General features: G+C 45.2%; 1 protein-coding gene across 1 annotated transcript in view; it reads right to left on the bottom strand.

Annotated features, from left to right (window-relative positions):
* The window catches only part of efnb1 (ephrin-B1), a 55,521-nt gene extending 37,867 nt beyond the window's left edge, over nt 1-17,654 (bottom strand). The window contains exon 1 of the mRNA XM_072396085.1: nt 16,583-17,654. Coding sequence (XP_072252186.1) covers nt 16,583-16,698 — 116 coding nt within the window. The 5' untranslated portion in view covers nt 16,699-17,654. The remainder of the gene's footprint in view (nt 1-16,582) is intronic.
* Between the last annotated feature and the right edge of the window lie 391 nt (nt 17,655-18,045).

Below are 18,045 nucleotides of genomic sequence, written 5' to 3'. Positions count from 1 at the left end.
GAAAGGAAAGGAAAGGAAAGGAAAGGAAAGGAAAGGAAAGGAAAGGAAAGGAAAGGAAAGGAAAGGAAAGGAAAGGAAAGGAAAGGAAAGGAAAGGAAAGGAAAAAAGAAGAGAAGAGACTATTTGGCCTGGCTATAGACAAGACCATTTGGGTCAGTTTCAGCCTGAGTTTAGCCCTCGTTCTGGGATTGCTTTGTGACCCACACACAAGCCCTCTATCCTCCTCTACTGGTCCCTTCCCTGACCACAACACACTCTCACACACACACACACACACACATGCATGCACAAACACACACAGCCAGCTGCCTCCCATCACCGAGGAGCAGCCACAGATGGGCTCTGCTGCTCCGTAAAGATCTCTCCACAGGCCTGGTCTACAGTCACAGCCAAACCCGCCTGGCCCCAACTCACTGCCTATGTGTGTGACTGTGTGTGCGATACATGTGTCCACACAGGCCAGAGAGGGTGAGTGTGAATGTGTGTGTTGTTGTGCCAGACAATCAAAATGAGCCAAAGATGTGATGTGGGGGTCATAGAGAGAGGAATCCCCCCCCAGGACCAAACACTGCAAAACATAGTCAAGAGGAGCTGGACCGAGATGCAAGCTTGAAATCAGAGTTGAGGAGAGCAGGAGAGAAGAAAGAGAACCACCCTGACCAACAAGAGAAACACTTATACTCGCCCGATTGTGTTTCAGTTCCATTTAGAGAAGAGGAGGAAGGAACTAAACAGAAAAAGAATCAGAACCATTATCAAAACCACACAGCTTTTCCAAATTGTTACCAGCGGCCTTTGTCTGCTCTGTATCTCCAACTGCATCTACAGCCCTGAGAGACTATTTAAAAAAAATGTTGCTATTCAATCAGACTTCCTAATAAACAGAGAGGCGAATGCCGAGAAAACCCCTCCACACACATAATATATACCATCTATTTTGTTCTATCCGACTTAGATGTCATGGATATATTCATTTTTCAAAAACTGCCCTCCCGTTTCAGAAGGGTTCACATTGCTTGGGAGATCAAACCTTTCGCCTGAACAAAGAAGCAAAGTGAAAAGCTCACTGAGGATAAGAGACTGGATATACTTTGCTGCCTAAAGTTGGCTAATTTTTCACCCTCATGCCTGGAAGGAGTCAGCTCTGAGGCACACCGGAGGTGAGAAGGTTTAGCTGCCTTCTTCCATTAGTATATTTTGGCACCGACACATCTGGGAATCAAATCAAAGCGTGATCGCGCTGAAGACAATCTCTCAAACAAACGTGAAACTCACTACTAATGAGGTTTTTCTTGAAGAAATTGGTTTGACATTTTGGGATATATGCTTATTGGCTTACTTCTGAGGAAAGAATATTGATTTCACTCTAATGGTTGTGAAGTCAAAATTAGGCTGGAACAAGCAGCTGGTTAGATTAGCTTAGCTTAATTTAGCTTAGCATACCCAATCTTTCCACAGGCAAACGGCTAGCCTGATGACCTCATCTGCTAGTAAGAACAGCTTGTTACACCATGACAGTATCCTATTATTTATCATCATAATTTGAAAAATTGGATATAAAATGTCAAATGGTGAAATTTACAAGAGCTGGTGAGCGTATTTTGTCCCTATTTCACACAGCCAGAATAGCATTTTCTTCAATTTTTAAGCTCAGCTATGACAGTTTGCTTCTGGTCATGGGTCTACCATTTCTTTTCATTAAACCATCGGCAAGAAAGCAAGCAGGATAGTTTCGAAAATAGCTCAAAACTTTCTATTCCTAAACTAAGGTGATACATACTGAAACTAAAGAAAATGTACTTTTGGCCCACCAGTCTACAGGTTCTGTTCTCTTTCAGAAAATAGAAATTAACTGCTTCCAGTTTGAATTTTATTGCAACACTTTATGATCAAGACGGAGCTGACTTGATATTTTATAAGTCTGTATGTTGTTAACAGGTGTTAATATGACACAGCCAGACACGCTGGAGAGACACCAAAGCCTTTCCTGGAAGAACAAAGAAGACATGGTGCACAGAAAGCAAATCAATCAATCCCTGCCAGTGCACGTCTGGCTTTGACAGCACAGATCTGAACCCAGACGTAAAAGATAGTGCACAGCAAAGTTCAAAATACTTTCATTGTTCATCTGTCAGCGTGAAAGACAATTGCAAGGGAGAGGGAGGGAAAATACTAACACAATATTTATCTTGTGTCCCCTTCCCGCCTGACTCACTCTTTTTTAATGTATTCCTGCTATTGTGAGGAACACTGAGAGATGGATGGGACGAGGAGTCCGGTAGGTGATATGTCTGTCTGCTACAAGCACAGTGCAGTCACTCACAGATTTCCAGAGTCTCCAATCTCAAACAACGGCAATAATTCAGTCACCCAACAAACAGAACCAAGGGGGGGTTTTTTGTGCGTGTGTGTCATTTCAATTGTCAGTGGTTGGTGGTTTTTCTTTTGTATTGTTCTTGAAACAACTTCCCTGGGAAACTGGGAAAGTCAGCTGATGAGATGTCACCTCATGAACTCTCTTCTCCTTTCACACACTCACACAAGCAGCTATGTCGGTCATCTGACACACACGCACCGACTCTCACCCGTTCTCTTATTTCTACATACACACACAATTCTTAGCATCTCTCATCAAGTCCTTGTCAAGCTGAACGGAACAGAGCACCGTCTAACCAGGCCGTGAGCTGCTGCTCCTCACATGCACCGACTGTTGCCTTTCAAGGCTGCTGACTCTTGATCATATCATGTCAGACATGCGAGACTTGTGGTGGCTGCCGGCCTTCTCTTCACTCACAAGTCACAGCAAAAGCTCTCAGCAAGTCTGAGGGATTCTTCAGCAGTGCGCACACATTCCTTATAACTTAGTTTTTCATTTAGCTTACAGCCGCAGGAGCCAAAACAGAACATGTGTGGTGCAATAAAACAAAGTCTTAACAGTCACTTCCCCGTAGCAATACCTGCTCGCTGTGCATGCCCGTACCTGGGCCCCACACATGCCTGTTGTGACTGGTCACGCGGTGCTATATGAGGAACATGTATGACCTGAGGAATTATCCTGAGTTCGAACATAGACATCTGCATGCATGAAGCCTCCCACACACACACACACACACACACTCTTGCGTGTGCATGCACGTTTTATTTGCACGCACATTCTTTAAAAGCCAACAGTAGCGAAACAAGAGAAGATAGGCCTCTCAGTGAGCAAGTGACAGAGTGAATTACACACAGAGCTAAAACACTTGCTTCCTGTCTAACACACCAGCGCCGAATGGCTTTCAGATGGATTTCGTTGAATCTTGAGCAAACAGTGAGTCAATATCGGGGTAATGGCTAGTCATTGAGGAAGAACAATTCACAAGTGATTTGGGCAGAAAATGTGTGTTTAGGGCACTTTGCACCACAGTCTTGTCAACCAGCCATCACAAGTGTGGCACACAGCCAATGGGCTCCATTTACACAGCCTGACTGCACAACTGCACACAGATATTTGAGCATTCCCGAGCCCTTAATATGTGCAGACACTGCATATTCCTCATCTGAGACAGGCGCTGCTGGGTAAAAAAAATATATCCTGCACTGATGAAAAGCTGCTAATTGTGTTTCTAACAATTCGAGAGGCCATAAAATCTGTGACAAATTTGTGTTATGAGTAAACATACAAGATTTCAAACCTTCAGCACTTTGCCTCTGATATTTATGTCTGTCACCAGTGCTTTCATTATCATAAAGCGTGTTTAATGTTTCTCAGCTGTGTGAGAGGACCGCCACTCTACAGATGATTGAGTGCACTAGATTTAGTGTCTCTCCGTCTCTCCTTCTCTTTCTCCAGCTGTGTTCACATACTTCAGGACACATACACACGACAGAGTGGGCCGAAAGCGAGGGCAGTAGAGAGGGGAAAGAGACGGAAGGGGGAAGGCAGGGGGAAACCGTGCAGGCACTGAGAACGTGGTGCCAACCAGAGAGGCCCACCGTGCCTCAGCCCCGTCCCTCCAGCTGAGGGCTTTGATTCGCCTGATTGTCTCCAATATTGAGACACACAATAAACACAACACTTGGCGTCCATTTGCAATTCTAATCAGTCCCTCTCGACTGGCCTGGACAACTCAGCCAGAGCCCTCTGGGATATCACTCATCTGACTGCAAAATAATGACACAATCATCGCCATGGCTACGCTCCTACTACATCCCATGAGCAGCAGCACAGAGGATATTAAAACACAGGAGCACTAGGAGAGCTAAATGAATTAGCTGGGTACCAGGTTAATGAATGTGCCACGCAGGCAACTTCTCCCACCTTGCATTTGGGGAGTGTTCACACCCCCCCACCCCCCCTCACCTTCTTAAAAAATTTCCTGCAGCAAGTAGGCGAGCTAGCAAGTCTACACCCGTTTCTGTGGGGCATGCTGCAACAGGATTTCAATAAACCATCTCCTTTCAACATGATATTCTGACTATGTAAACGTAGGTTGATTGCTTCTTGATAATGTAGCAAGTTGCAAAGTTCAGCACTATCTGATCATAGCATGTCTTTAAAGGTGTTTCTAAACCAGGACAGTGATTACGATAGGATCTAAAGTGAATGCAGTCTAAGAATCTAACGATTCGCCAAAAGATAAAAGATATTTTTTTAAAACTGTCCCCAAATCATGCACCAGTCAATTTGAAAAGCCCATCTGTTGGCTTTTCCTGTGCTGTTTTCATCCATTTGACAACATGATGGTAATAGATGCTTGCAGATAAATGAGAGCAAAGTGACATGCAATCATCCACGTTTTAGTAGCCTTGATGTATTTGCTTTAACAGTCACCCGGAAGATGAGCGACTCAAATTTATTTCAGAAAATAACAGGCACATCTTATGAAACTGGCTATTTGACTTGCAAATCGCTCCGATGATTCACAGCGGCGAGCTTGCTCGTCTGCCCTCGTTTTCGAGCGAGCACGTGTGTTCGTCGATGTGAGCGTGTGCGTCGAAGCTAGTGCAGGCATGTGAATGACAGCCCGTCTGTGAAAGAGATGTCATTATCTGGCTGATGTCTGTGTGAGTTGTGACCGGGGAGAGGGTCACATCACTGGTGGGGGAGCCGACGCTCTGCGGACAGGAAACATTACTTTATGATTTCCCTCTAGAAGGGAAACACTCTCATCACAGTCTGCAATGCCACTGGTCGACCTCATTTAGAGGTTATAGCAATATCCACAACAGAGAAGTGCACGTGTGTGCACAACACACACAACAATAGCATGAGGGGTGCCTATCTTTAAAGCCCTATTTCTGTACGGAGGATATTTCTTTAGAATAACAATGTGGGGATTTTTCTGCTTTGTTCACGGGGCCTTGAAGAGAGGAGTTCTGGTAAACCTCTCCCCTCCCTGTCCTTACCCTTTGACTTTTTCTGTGTAGCAACAATACTGGGGGTTTTAGTTCAGTGTCCTGCAGTCGATCTGTTAGGGTGCTGATAAGAGAAGCTGATGGATAGGTTTAATCAGCCAAGCCCAGGGATCAAGACCATGGTACAGATCAATCAAATGCTGTGTGGTTTATAAAAGAAACAGCTTTTATCAGTGTCACGGGGGTCTTCGCCTGCTTTTTTTCCCCAATCAGGGAAGAAACCAACATTAGCACAGAAGAGTCGGAGCACTTAAAGCGGCGCTAACTAATGTGACAAGAATTACTAAGACAAATGAAAGTCTTGAGGGACTGAAAAGAAATTGACTGCAACTAAACCCCTTCCGACACATAAGACCTTCACTAAACTCGCACCGACTTAAAAAAAAAAAAAAAAGAACAACGGGGAGACAAGAAAGCTGAAAGCTAACCACATCAAACATCAGAGCTCCGTATAAGTGAGCACAGGGCCCTGTAATCAGTAGGGCGCAGTGTTTTTAATACACATCTTCCTCCTGTGTCTTAAAAGCAGCTCCTTATCAGAGTATGTGAGTGACAAGCCTATTCTCTGCTTACAATCTCAGCTCATGATTGTAAAAGACAGCAACACATGTTCCATCAAATCCAAGACAAATTAGTAGTTTTTTTCTTTCCTCCTTTGGATGGGAGATCTTATCCAGGGCGGACATGCTCAAGTTGTCAGTGAGTTTCTAAAACCCATATTGAACAGCATATTGACTGATGCAATCACAGAGACACACATCATTAGGCTCATTAACAGTGAATGCAAAAAGGGGGAGGACGGCCTAACTGCTGCAGCGGGAGTCTGTGTCTCCTCTGATAACGCTCGCCTTTTAACAAGCAAAGCGCGGGCAAGATGCAGGCTGTCTGTATTAAAATGAAATGTGTGTGATGTGCGTGTTAATAAATAGCTTGTTTGACACAACGCTACTCTCATTCGCTCCGTTTGCTCTGTGATAACCGGCCGGATTGTGGCCTCGTAAAGACGCCGCATGTGTTGTTTTAGGAAGCCATTACAAACTGGGCCATCTCCATTACAAGGGCTATCTGATCATTATTACAGCCATCTGTAACACACACTCAAACCATAATCTGCCTCAAACCACAGCTGACTCCTGAGCTCTTGCACAACATGCATCCATGATAACTTCCGCTGTGATATGTGCATGTGTGCGTCCATCCTAACGTGACACAGCAGCTGCTGCCGCGTCACATTGCTGCTTTCGGTCCAACACGTTTCACTCAACTTACTTAACCGACACTGAACGGGGGCACCGCCGCAGTCCGGAGTAAGCCACCGACTTGCAAGACTTTTCTGCTGGGCTGAATCCCAACATCCGTGCAATGCAATTGCAATCTCCTGACCAGAAGTGCTCACACCCTTCAAAGACTCATCATAGGACGCAGATCTAATGCAGAGAGATGGCCGCTTAAAGCCTTAGCGATTCACGCTGCTTTGAAGCGACTGCCCCGGCTCCTCTAATAGGAGCCAAGTCATTTCCCTTCCCTCTACCCTTCCTTTGTGTGAGCGGCGCACCAGCCGCTCTATTTGGCGGCGGCATGTGGGGCACTTTCAAGAATCACGCCACTCCATTCCAGAGCAGGGCCGCCGGCAGGAAATGAGACTCTTCCCGGATGTACAGGGTCTTCTCCACAATAAATTTATTCATGCATTCATGTATATTTCAAATAGGATTTTTGACTCAGCCCGCATAATGCACACAAGGCTCAGACTGAGAATCTTGACAGGCATGAGGTGCGACAATCAGAGGTGTATAAATAAATCAGAAAATGCAGCAAACAGAGCCACTAAAAGCAGCAACACGGGCCTCGGCGCTGCGCGGCGCGCACAGAGGACTCACAGAGGTTTGCCTGCAAAGGAAAGCTTTCATCTCGGAGACAGGAGGGGAGAAGAGAGGAGTGATGTGGTGGAGGTTCGGAGCTGTCATGTTTCACAGTAGGGGGACTTGAGAGACAGATGAGGACAATAGCTAAAAGTAGTGAAAGTTTTCAGAGCAGGCGGAAAATTGAAGATGAGACAGCAGAACGTGGAAAGAGCCCCACATTAAGATTAGCAGGTCAGGATCATTGTGTGAAATATTATACCGGAGAGCCTTAAGAGGCAAAACTACCTCGGCTACTCATTAAATCCAGCCGATGTAGTGCCTTCGGTCTTATTCTCTGCATAGTTCATAAAACGAGCTTTGAGAGGTTTGCAGATATTGTGTTTGCTTTAGCAGACCTTTACTGCTATTTCCAATATTCGGGAGATGAGAAGCTTCCATGGCCAAGCACATCATGTGGGAGAATAAACACACATCTAATGGGAAACATGTGTGTGGGAGATGAAACGGCTTCCAACGTATGAAGAGGATGAAATATAGACCTGCGTCCTGCCGAGCTCCAATCCCGGCCGTCAGAACTCGGCGTGGAGGGGAAACGGCAGACCCCCCGACAGGCGCTCTCACTCAACCCGCACACACAAGCTGCCAATATGGCCTTTCTGGAGCGGACTCATGTGGAGGCCAGAGTCTGACAGTGACATCTCCATTCACTCTTGAATTCTTTTTCTCTTCCAAACATGCATGGACACACACAAACACACACACACACAAACACACACTCACAGAGCCAGAGGCCGGGGGAGGAGTAGCAGCAGTGGGGCATTTAAAAAAAAAATCTCTCTCCCTGCCGTGGGTCTCTGTGGGGTTTAGCATGGCATTATTGGAAGATTAGACTTTTGAGTGCTTTGCTATCTGATGTCATTGTTGGTTTTACGTTGTCTGGATGGCTTGTGGAAGCCGGACCTGATGGCAGGCACATTTCTCTCCAAACAAAATGCTCAGGGTTGCAGTTGTGATTGATTGCAGGTTCCTATTGTATCTGTCTGGTACGGCTCTATTGGAAGAAGAATTAGTCGGACAAAAACTCATGGAAAAGGCTCCACATATGACTCCATCAATCAAGTCAGCAATCAAAATAATCAAATTAAGAGACTTAAATCCTGCTGGCTTTCGAGTCCCTGCCCCGAGACAAACTCAATTTACTGACAAACCATACATGATGGCATTAACTCCACTTTAGGGCTCAAATCTTTTTCCCCGACGACTTAAATTTTCTAAATATCAAGGGAAATTGAAAGGAAGTAGCTGAGCTATACTGTTTACTTTGGGAGAGGACAACTTGGAAAAAATTAAATAAACAGGAGCAGCTTCAAATACATAATGGAATTCCAGACAGGCTGTCCAGACAACTAAACTAATTTGCAAGTTGTTCAAAACACAAGAAACTTTGCAAATGTTTTTATAGCTCTGGTAAATGGCCATACATCAGAGATGCGGGACTGTGGACAGACTGGGAGAGGGAGGTTGCTGAATATGTGTGTAATTGTCTTTTTCCCCCCCGTTTCCGAGGTGTGAAAGGGAATGCAGGGTTGCATTGGGGTGTCCCAGGGAGAGGCGATTGAAGCGTCAGTCACAGCTGCCACACAGAGCCCCGGCGCGCACCAAATCCCAGGCCCGGCCGCGGCTCCTCCGCCCGCAAAGGCCGGGCCTGGGAGCAGCAGGAGTCCCACAGGCCTTTTCTTCCAACTCCTCTCACCAGCACAAGGGAGACCGGGATCACGCTGCGAGTTTGCTTAGAAAAGGCTGAGCCAAGACTTGGCAGAAGGGGTTAACAGAGGCACGCACACACACAAAAACACACACAAATACTTTTCAGGACTCTCTGTCTTTCCTGTGGGCATGGTGGGAGGAATTAAATGAAGCTAGGACAAGGGTAAATCAAAGATAGATAAAACTTCCAGTTAACATCCAAAAATTTGGGACGCACATTTGCAGAGAACCCCGCACGCAGAGACAGAGAGCAGGAGAGGGAATGCTTAAACTAGATTACTGGAGAAATGAGTGGTTTTTGTTGGATGCCTAGGGAGACTAATAGTGGCAAAGTCCTGAGGATTATACTCTGTGCCATTTCCACGCTTCCCCTAATAGTCTCCATGTCCTGCCTCTGTATGCCATAGATGGATTATGATGCTTTATAATTAACATGGGGGAGGGGGGTTGTTACAGACCGCCCATCTGCCACGCTGACACACTTACTGGGGGTATCCCTTGGGAAAAGCTGGCTCCTACCACACTATTCCATTACTTTATCATTCTATCATTCTATTATCCTACCACTCGATTCAATTACCCTGTCACTCCATTAGTGTACTCATAACACTGAACAAAGAGCTCCATGATGATCATTAATGATATGTTCAGAGTTGGTTCGGTATGGTCATGCTTCATCCAGTCTCTTCTTGTAAAAGCATGGTCTGTTGCAGAAGTGAAGCTCCCTTTGGCTCAAGCAGAGAAAAGAGAAGCCACAGGTAAATGTGCAACAATTATATTATATTATATATTTTAGACAAGATTTTGTGAACCTAAAATTGCACCAATAATCATTGGTCTTTGACCAGTAAATTATCCCTAAATGTGTGGTCTGTACAGATAAATGCTTATTTTTTTTTTTTTTTTGGTCTGAAAGTTTTTGTGATGGTTTAAAAGTCCTTTAAAGTTCCTGAAAAGTGTCTTAAAGTATGAGTAAAACTGCTTATCGCACTATTTTTGCTTTTTAAACAAAGTTCATAACTTGATCTTGGATCTAAGTCTCCCTCCCTCCATGTGCATTTTTTTTTTTTTTTTTTTACAAATTTGAAAATGTGAAGGCTTTGGAAAAATAAAAAAAAAAGGAAGTTTTAGGTAAACACACAAGCACAGGGTGTTTAATTTGTCTTTTTAAGTTTAAACTAACAGAAGAAGGTTAAGTAAACCCTAAATTAAATTGGGTATTTTGTTTTCTTTCAAATCTGCTGTAATTAGTTTTCTTTGTAGATTAAAGATAAGAAATAAGTACTTCCAGAGAATCGTTAAAAGGTGAAAACCTCTGCACGGGGATTTTGATTTATATTCCCACCTTAACGCTTTTGCCTATTTTATTTGTCAATAAACATGCACTTCCTGCCCTGTCCCACACATTTTTGTCATTATTTGTTGGAATCCGTCATTTCCTTCCACAAAGTCCTGGCACACTTAATTCAAACCTCCCTACAAAAGTCTTTGGAGTGCCTCAAACTGGGGAAACAGATCCCTGGCTGCTTGTATACCGGTGACAACTCCTGACGTCTTGAAGTTGTTGCAGTGCAGCTGGCTGTTAACGGTGCCTGCCCGCGGTTTGGGACTGGCATCTGATGAGGCCTGCCGCCTCAGCACAGAGGGGTTCTATGAGAAAGAGTTAAGTCTATGAGGTCAGTCCCGAGGAGGAGGTTACGAGTTCCCCGAGTCGGAGCCGGGGGGGTAATGGTTTTAGAGATGGCTGTCACACAGATCCGTTCCACTGTCCAATACCGCCGCTGATCTCCACCAATCCGAGTCTACTTGCTTTTCAATTGCTCAACTTCTCTCTGCCTGTCCCCCTCTCTCCTTTTCTCCCTCTCCATCTCCCTTGCGCTGACACATGGAAGTAATCTAGGAGCTCCATGCTGAACTGAAAGGATGTGTGGTTGAGCCCACGGCTGAGTTTCAACGCTCTACATTAGCTTCCTTTCCTCCTCTGTTTAATCCCCTTATTTTCAACTGCTCTTATGTAAAAGACCTAAGATGGCAAACAAAAGGCAGACTTTGCCCATTCAACTTTTTTTCCTCCACTTCCTGTAACTCTGCACCTCCCCTCCAACCCCACGGTTTTTCTCAATCCAGCTAAAAGCGCAGGCGAGGCGACAAGATGAAATCCTCAGGGAAGGTTTCCAGCGCCTGTGCCTCTGCTTGGCAGTGCTGGAGCCGATGGGAACTTCCTGGTTGCTGCCAGCCAGCCTCCGTCTAATGAAGCCGGGTTGCTAACTGCCTGTAAGACAGCCACTGTTCAGCCACTCCACACTCATCCACCACTCGGCCCTCAACACTTCCACAGGGGCACACTGGCACGCTCCTAACACTTCCTTAATGCTCCACTGTGGCTGGACAAATAACAATGGCACAATGACACGCACGCTCAGGCACTCATTCACTTCCATAAGCCTATACTTGAACCCTCTCATATGAGGTTTCAATTCCAAGTATGAGAAACTGCATGAAAACACACCAAAGCTCATATTTACCTGTAAGATATTTTCTGAGCAATTGCACTTGCAATTATTGCAAAAGATTAAGATGAAAAAATCCAATTATTTGTGATTGTTTTGGCCCTCCTAAATTAATGTGATATCACCCTGAAAGAATTCTTGTTATGCAACGCGCTCCACAATGTACTTTGTCTTTTCTGACTCGCCTCTGACACACTAAGCTTCTGAAACTGTCACGCCTATACGCCGGTCTTATGGGGTAACTTCAAACTAAGTTTCTCACTTAAAGGACAGCCTAAGTATTTGTTGAGGGGCTGATGATTATTTGTTTTGGGGGTTTTTTGTAGTAAAATAAACTATTTTGGTGACAAAACGGAATATTAACCAGGAACATTTTGCCCGAGCTTGCATCGTCAAAACAAGCTAGTTTTGTGCAGTTTTAATTCTTCAGAAAAAAGGAAACGTGAATAAAACATCAACTTTTTGTCCGATAAATTACAAGTGATTAATAATTGTAAGGCAGGGCAGTGTGAGAATCTCCTGTGGCTTTCACACCCCAGTATCTATTGACAGTTACAGCACTTCATCAGTATCTCTGCTAGTTTCAGAGTGTTCAAGATTTTTTAATCAATGTGACGGTGCCTCTTCATAATAAAAAAAAAAAAGACTTCCCAGGCTTAATCTGGTCATAAAGAGTTTCACAGCTCAATTTCTTCAAATTCCTCATATATAACAGTCTGTTTCATCATTGTAATATTGCATGTATATTGCTGAGGAGTCTATTAAAGTTTTAGATATATTGAAGTGCTGAAGTGTGCTCTTCATTAGTCATTTAATTGACTCATCCTCACAGCCCTCATCCCTTCTTTAACATGATTTGTTGTCTGCAGCTGTTGTCCCTTAAAAATATGCCGTGAAAGAGCAGCAACTGTAACTGTGAGTCACGAGGACCAGTTGATAAGTCATGAAAGAAACACCCGCCCCAAGAAATCGCCGGCAAACACCGCTTGTCCCAAGTCTGGAGAACGCACTGGTTTGTGTGCTTGAATAGAAAGAAATAAATGCATCGGTGGCACACAAAAACAGCATGATCAGCTTTCAGCGATGTGGCAGCCAAACCACCAGTGGATAAAGTGAGTCCATCTGGAGGAAACCCGTGATGGATGAAAATTTATTTTCCCCCTCCTGAAATAACCTGAAGCCCCGCACCCCCCTCTCTGAAGCCAGGTGCCTCTTGTAGATAACCAAATGAAGAATCTGTCGTTACACACCGCTGAAACAACAGTCCCGTCAACACAAGAAGAGCACACACATGAAGGCGAACGCAGCTGTCCTCGCAGGGAGACACAGGGTGCATTTACAGGACCGGGGGCCAGTTGCTTTGCAGAGGTATGTCTTATTGGTTGGGACCTCTCTGGTCCTCTCGAGTGGGGCTCGGGATCTAGAAGTCCTCTCTGTGTGTAATGAGATCCCTATCAGAGGGAAACACGATCAGAGACCCAAGGGGGGAGAAAGGGAGGGGAGGCACTGGGAAGCAGAAAGAGGAAAGGTGCGTATCGCAAAAGGGGTAAAGAGGCGCAAGCAGGAGGGCAGAGGGAAGGGAAGAGGCAAAACCAGCGTCCTCTCAGCCAAATCCTGTTTTTCATCTAGTCCTGAAGCTTCATTCGGCTCTTGTTCAACAAGTTGCGTCAGTTTCAAGTTTTTTTGGTTGTTTTTTTCTTACCAGCTACCGTAATCACTTCTACATTTAAATGGCATTATTGGATAAGGTTCTGAAGTGCTCGGGAACACACCGTTAAAATGTTTGATTTGATAAGAGAAGCTCGTCATTATCTCATTATCTCATCCAAGAAAGCTAAATAAGGAAACATAATGAACACAAAGCAAAAAAAAGATCTTGTTCTGGAACAGAATTAACAATAAACTTTCTGCCACATCATCTCAAAGTGCAGTCGAAAAGAAAAAAAAGGACAATATTATCTTTCAGGTTTGGAGGAATGTCAACATGTTTGATAAATATCTGAGCTATAATCAAGTTCAGCTTAATCTCAAACCCACTGAAGCGTGGTATAAACTAAAACTGTGAATTTGTGAGCCAGACAGATGAGGTCAACCGACAGCAAAATAAGTAGAGACCCACAGCAACAGAGGCTTAACTTGACTGTAATCAGTACAAACGCCTCTTTTTCTCATGCTATTTTGTGCGCTTCTGTGGGCCTCAAAAACCGACACCAAGGCCAAAAAATGCCTGCAAACTGTTTCCAAAGCCTCGCCAGAACGGGAAGAGTTCAAAAGCAGTGCAGCAGACTCTTGGCCAGCCTGTGGCTGTTGCTTTGCTGTGCGCTTTCAGAGGTGTGCAAGTGTGTTTTCCATCTTCCTCCGTCAACTTGTTTGTCTCCTGATCTGCTGCAAACAGGCCGTGGTGGCTCCGGGTCATGAGGTAAATATTAGCTGAGGAGGGTTAGAGGACGTGCAGGAACCACTCTCAGCAACCCTGTCAGATTAGCATTAAAGTGGCATCGCTGCAGCATTCCTGAGGACACTGAGTGTCAGTGCGTGTTTACACGGTGGAAGTAGTATGCCTGCATGTAGCCGTTTTAGCTTCAGCCAAACCGATGGGACGTGATTAGTCATAACAAAGTGACATTTTCTGGGGTAATCCCACTCAGCCAAATGAGAACTAATCCAATTTGCTCTGATCAAATATTAAGACGGTTCTTTACCGGCTGGGAACATTGACACATCCAGCCGTCTCCCCCTCCTCAGCCCCCCTTGCCAATCCGCTCACCCGGCCTCAAATTAAATATCAAAAAGGTCCGATACACCCCGCAGCCAAACCAAAAGTCAAGGAAGTTCCTACTTATTATTTTTCTCTCAAGTCAGCGCTACAGTGATGATGTATGTTGCCTGTTCAAGCACGCTGGGAGGAAATCAATTAAGCAAAGCCCAGTTATTGATAATGGAGGAGCTGGAGTGATTGCATCCTCACATGAAAATCCATAACAACGGGTCGGTACCGAGGGACCTGCACATACGGTTCGCCTGCACATTTTTAAAAAAATGGAAGAAAGAAAACAAAACGAACACACAGACACACAACATAGTGGCCCAATCCTGCTGGGTTCCTATACTTTGCCTCATAACTCATGGCCTGTGGGGAGGTGCAGGTATTGTTATATTTTGTGTGCATGTTGTACAGTGTGCAAGCACAGGGCCGGATTAATTTATTAGCAGTGGCAGCAGTGTTCCCCAAAGCAAGAACAGGAAGCAAGACATCGTAAATCTCGATAAGTCACCAGATAGCATACTGTACATTTCTATAGTCTCCTTCTGTTATCACTATGGAGCGATACAGACAGAGAGATGCAGCTCATAATAACAAACAGAGAAGACGGATGCTGATTGCTGCACAAGTATTCCATTTTTTATTGCCTTTCAGACCGTGCTGCTGACTGATACATTTCAGAAGAAAAACAGGTTTGTCTTTTGTTATTGTAAAAGTACTCCACACACAGCCAGATAATTGTCTTTTGTTTCCTAAGCGCAGAGCGGCGGGATAATTAGCTCGGGAGAACACTTTGCAGAGTGCATTATTGTTCCACTGTGAACTTTATGAAATATTCAGCCGGCGTGGGGATTTTTTTTTTTTTTCCTTTCTTTACAAGGAGCAGAGAGGAGAACCAGATGGAGAAATGATCTCCCAATCCGCTCAAAAGCAGTGTGGTAACCTTCTGAGACATTCCCTCCAGGTGACATCATCAATCAATAAATGTCTCCCCTACTTTTATTCTTTTTTTTTTTTTCCCTCGCTTTGACTGAAGGTGTGGGTTCTTTTTTCTTTTTTTTGGTCAATGTATATATTTGTCTGATGACGCTCATTGTTCCACTAGCCCAGCAGCCATACTCAAATAAAATCTGATGGGCCGTAGTCTCACCATTAGGGCCGGGGCCACACACACACACACACACATACACACTCCAATGAACATGGCAGCAATATTCGTACTCGCTGACTGCACAACGAGACCCTATGACATCTGACATTTGGGGGATAAATCATGGATTCACTTGAATGAGTAAGTTCTAGTTATAAGCTGCCCAAGCTACTCTCCAATTCCCCCCGGTGCTGTGAGCTCAAATGAAGGTCAACTCCTACCATGCAGATTTTTCTCACTTTATTTCCCCCTCATGAATGCTTTCCAACATGATGTAAATGCAGGAGCCATGTCTAAGTGGGTGATAATTGTTGCCAGAGATATGTGTTATCACTAATTTGGGCTCAGTCTGCTTGTTTGGAGGGGAACTAAATTCATTTTTTAAGGAGAGAGGGAGGGGGGGTAAAGTTCAACTGCTCCGCTTCAGAGAATCTTGCTCTTGTTTCCATGTGAAGAAATCCATGTGGATGCCAGCCATGACAATTAAGAACAATTATTTTCAATCCAGGCTTTTGCCTCTCTGATATTGAGACCATTTTATCAGGCACTTCTGTGGGCAAATCCAAAATGGGATCTGCCCAAGAAGCAACTTGGGTTTGCCAACAAGGCTTAGATCAGTGGAGAAAAACACTGTGCAACACCTTGACACACTTTGTGTGTGCTTTACTTGACTGTTTGCCATTAGCTAATAACACTAATCAGTAGACTGTGCAGAGAACAGAAGGTAAAAGAAAGAAAAAAAAAAGAAAGAAAAAACTCTCCTAGTCCAAGCAGACTTTACCACCAGGTTGAAAAATGAAAAAGAAAAGAAAAAAGCGTGTAATGCTGTCAGAAATGACTATAATTAACCACCAATTATTGCGATTTAAGAGAGTTCTGCTTTACATTGTGTAAGCCTTTACTTACTGCTTCATTTACGTGTTGGGAAATTCCCCATCTGAGAATACATCCCGGCTGAAAGTCCTGGGTGCGGGAGCGACGCTTAAAACGGCACAAATTTCACTCACAGTTGCAACATTTATTTACAAAGCTTTCTCAGGATGGCAACTTTTCCACTCATGTTAGTCTGCCATTACGCACACACCCAACGGAGTTTACATGCTTGAACAAATGAAAAGACGAGACTTACTTGGTATTCTGCGAGCTCCAAATTATAGTCTCCAGTGATTTCGCCGAGGGCAGCGCCGACCTGCACATTAAAATAAAGATCCAGAGGTAATACTTCCAACAAGCGAGTCCCGCCATTCTGTTTCTGTTTTTTTTTTCTTCTTCTTTTTATTAAAAAAAGGACGTAGACAGTGCAGCCGATAACTCAGAGAGGCGGACGGTGCGCCTGGCAGCCTCTATCTGCGGTTCGCCCGGTGGGAAGGTGAGCAACGATCAGTCGGGAGCATGTGAGGTCGATATCAGATACATGTCCCTCTGCCCGGCTCCTTTAAAATCTGCCCCAGACCCCCGTGTCCTTGACTTAACTGTCCGCGAGACGTGCGAGGAAGCGCCCGGTGCCTGATCTGGAGGAAAGCAGCCCCGAGTGTCCTGTATGACCTGTGGCTGAGACAAAAAAGACCTTTTTTTCCTCTCTTTCTTTCTTTTTAACCCTGTGGAGGAAAACTCAACGATCTATCTGTCAGTGCGCGGTGAAGCTGCTCGGAGTTTTGTGGGGACACAGTCCGGCGCTGCGGCTGTCGATGAGGCTCAGCGCCGCGTCTTTTGTCAGAGCTGCCCCGATGGTGCGTGTACCTGTCGCCGTATATAGCCTACAGATGACCGCGTTCATCCATCAGTCACAACTCCGCAGCACGCCAGGAATCTCGAGGTCCTCTTCATTCCAGTGTTATCTTTCACTCCTCCTCCCTTCTGCTATTCTTCCTCGCAAAGGAATTTAGTTTATTTTGTAAATATCCCTCCCGGCTCTCAGCGCCGTTCCGCGTGCGTGTTGCGCTCCAGCAGGGGCAGCTTCTAGTCCACCTCGGGCATGCTGCGCGGCCGGTGCGTAACTGCCGTAGGCTTTTTTTTTTTCAATGCCGTTTGGACAGCCTAAAAAAAAAGTGCCGATGGAGAAATGGACCCGCTCGCCAGCCTTCGAGGTGTCTCTGATTCAGCGCACCGACATTTCCATGCCGGTATCTTTTTTTTCTTTTTGACAAAGCGTCTGAAACAGTCCGTGCTCCGGTGTGTGAGTGTGCGCAACAGCTCGAGCTCAACTGTAACCCGAGCCGAGGAGAGGGAGGGAGGGAGGGAGGGATGGGGGAGGCGACAAGCCCACAGTGCGAGCCGCGGCCAATCACAGCGCTCAGTCCGAACTTGAAGCAGGAAGCGAAGGCATTTATGGGGACGTGAAGGGGTGGATGGAGCGGGGGGGGGGTTGTTATTGGGTTGACCCCCGCATCAACGTCTCAACCACTTCGGCCTGAGCCGTCGACCCAAACTGAAATGGACTTTGGAGTTATTCGTCATACTGAAAACGGAGGCGATGGGCTCCTGAAGTGCACGTGAAAGTGCTTACTGTGAGAAAAGTTTGGCCCCTTTAAGTCCAGCACTTACTTGGTCCTGGAGATCATGAACTGTTTATGGTGTGATTTTGTTTTTATT

The sequence above is a fragment of the Leuresthes tenuis genome, unplaced genomic scaffold, assembly GCF_036924035.1.
Source record: "Leuresthes tenuis unplaced genomic scaffold, fLeuTen1.0.hap1 SCAF_11, whole genome shotgun sequence".
Classification (NCBI taxonomy): domain Eukaryota; kingdom Metazoa; phylum Chordata; class Actinopteri; order Atheriniformes; family Atherinopsidae; genus Leuresthes; species Leuresthes tenuis.
This window is presented reverse-complemented; position numbering and strand designations above follow the sequence as displayed.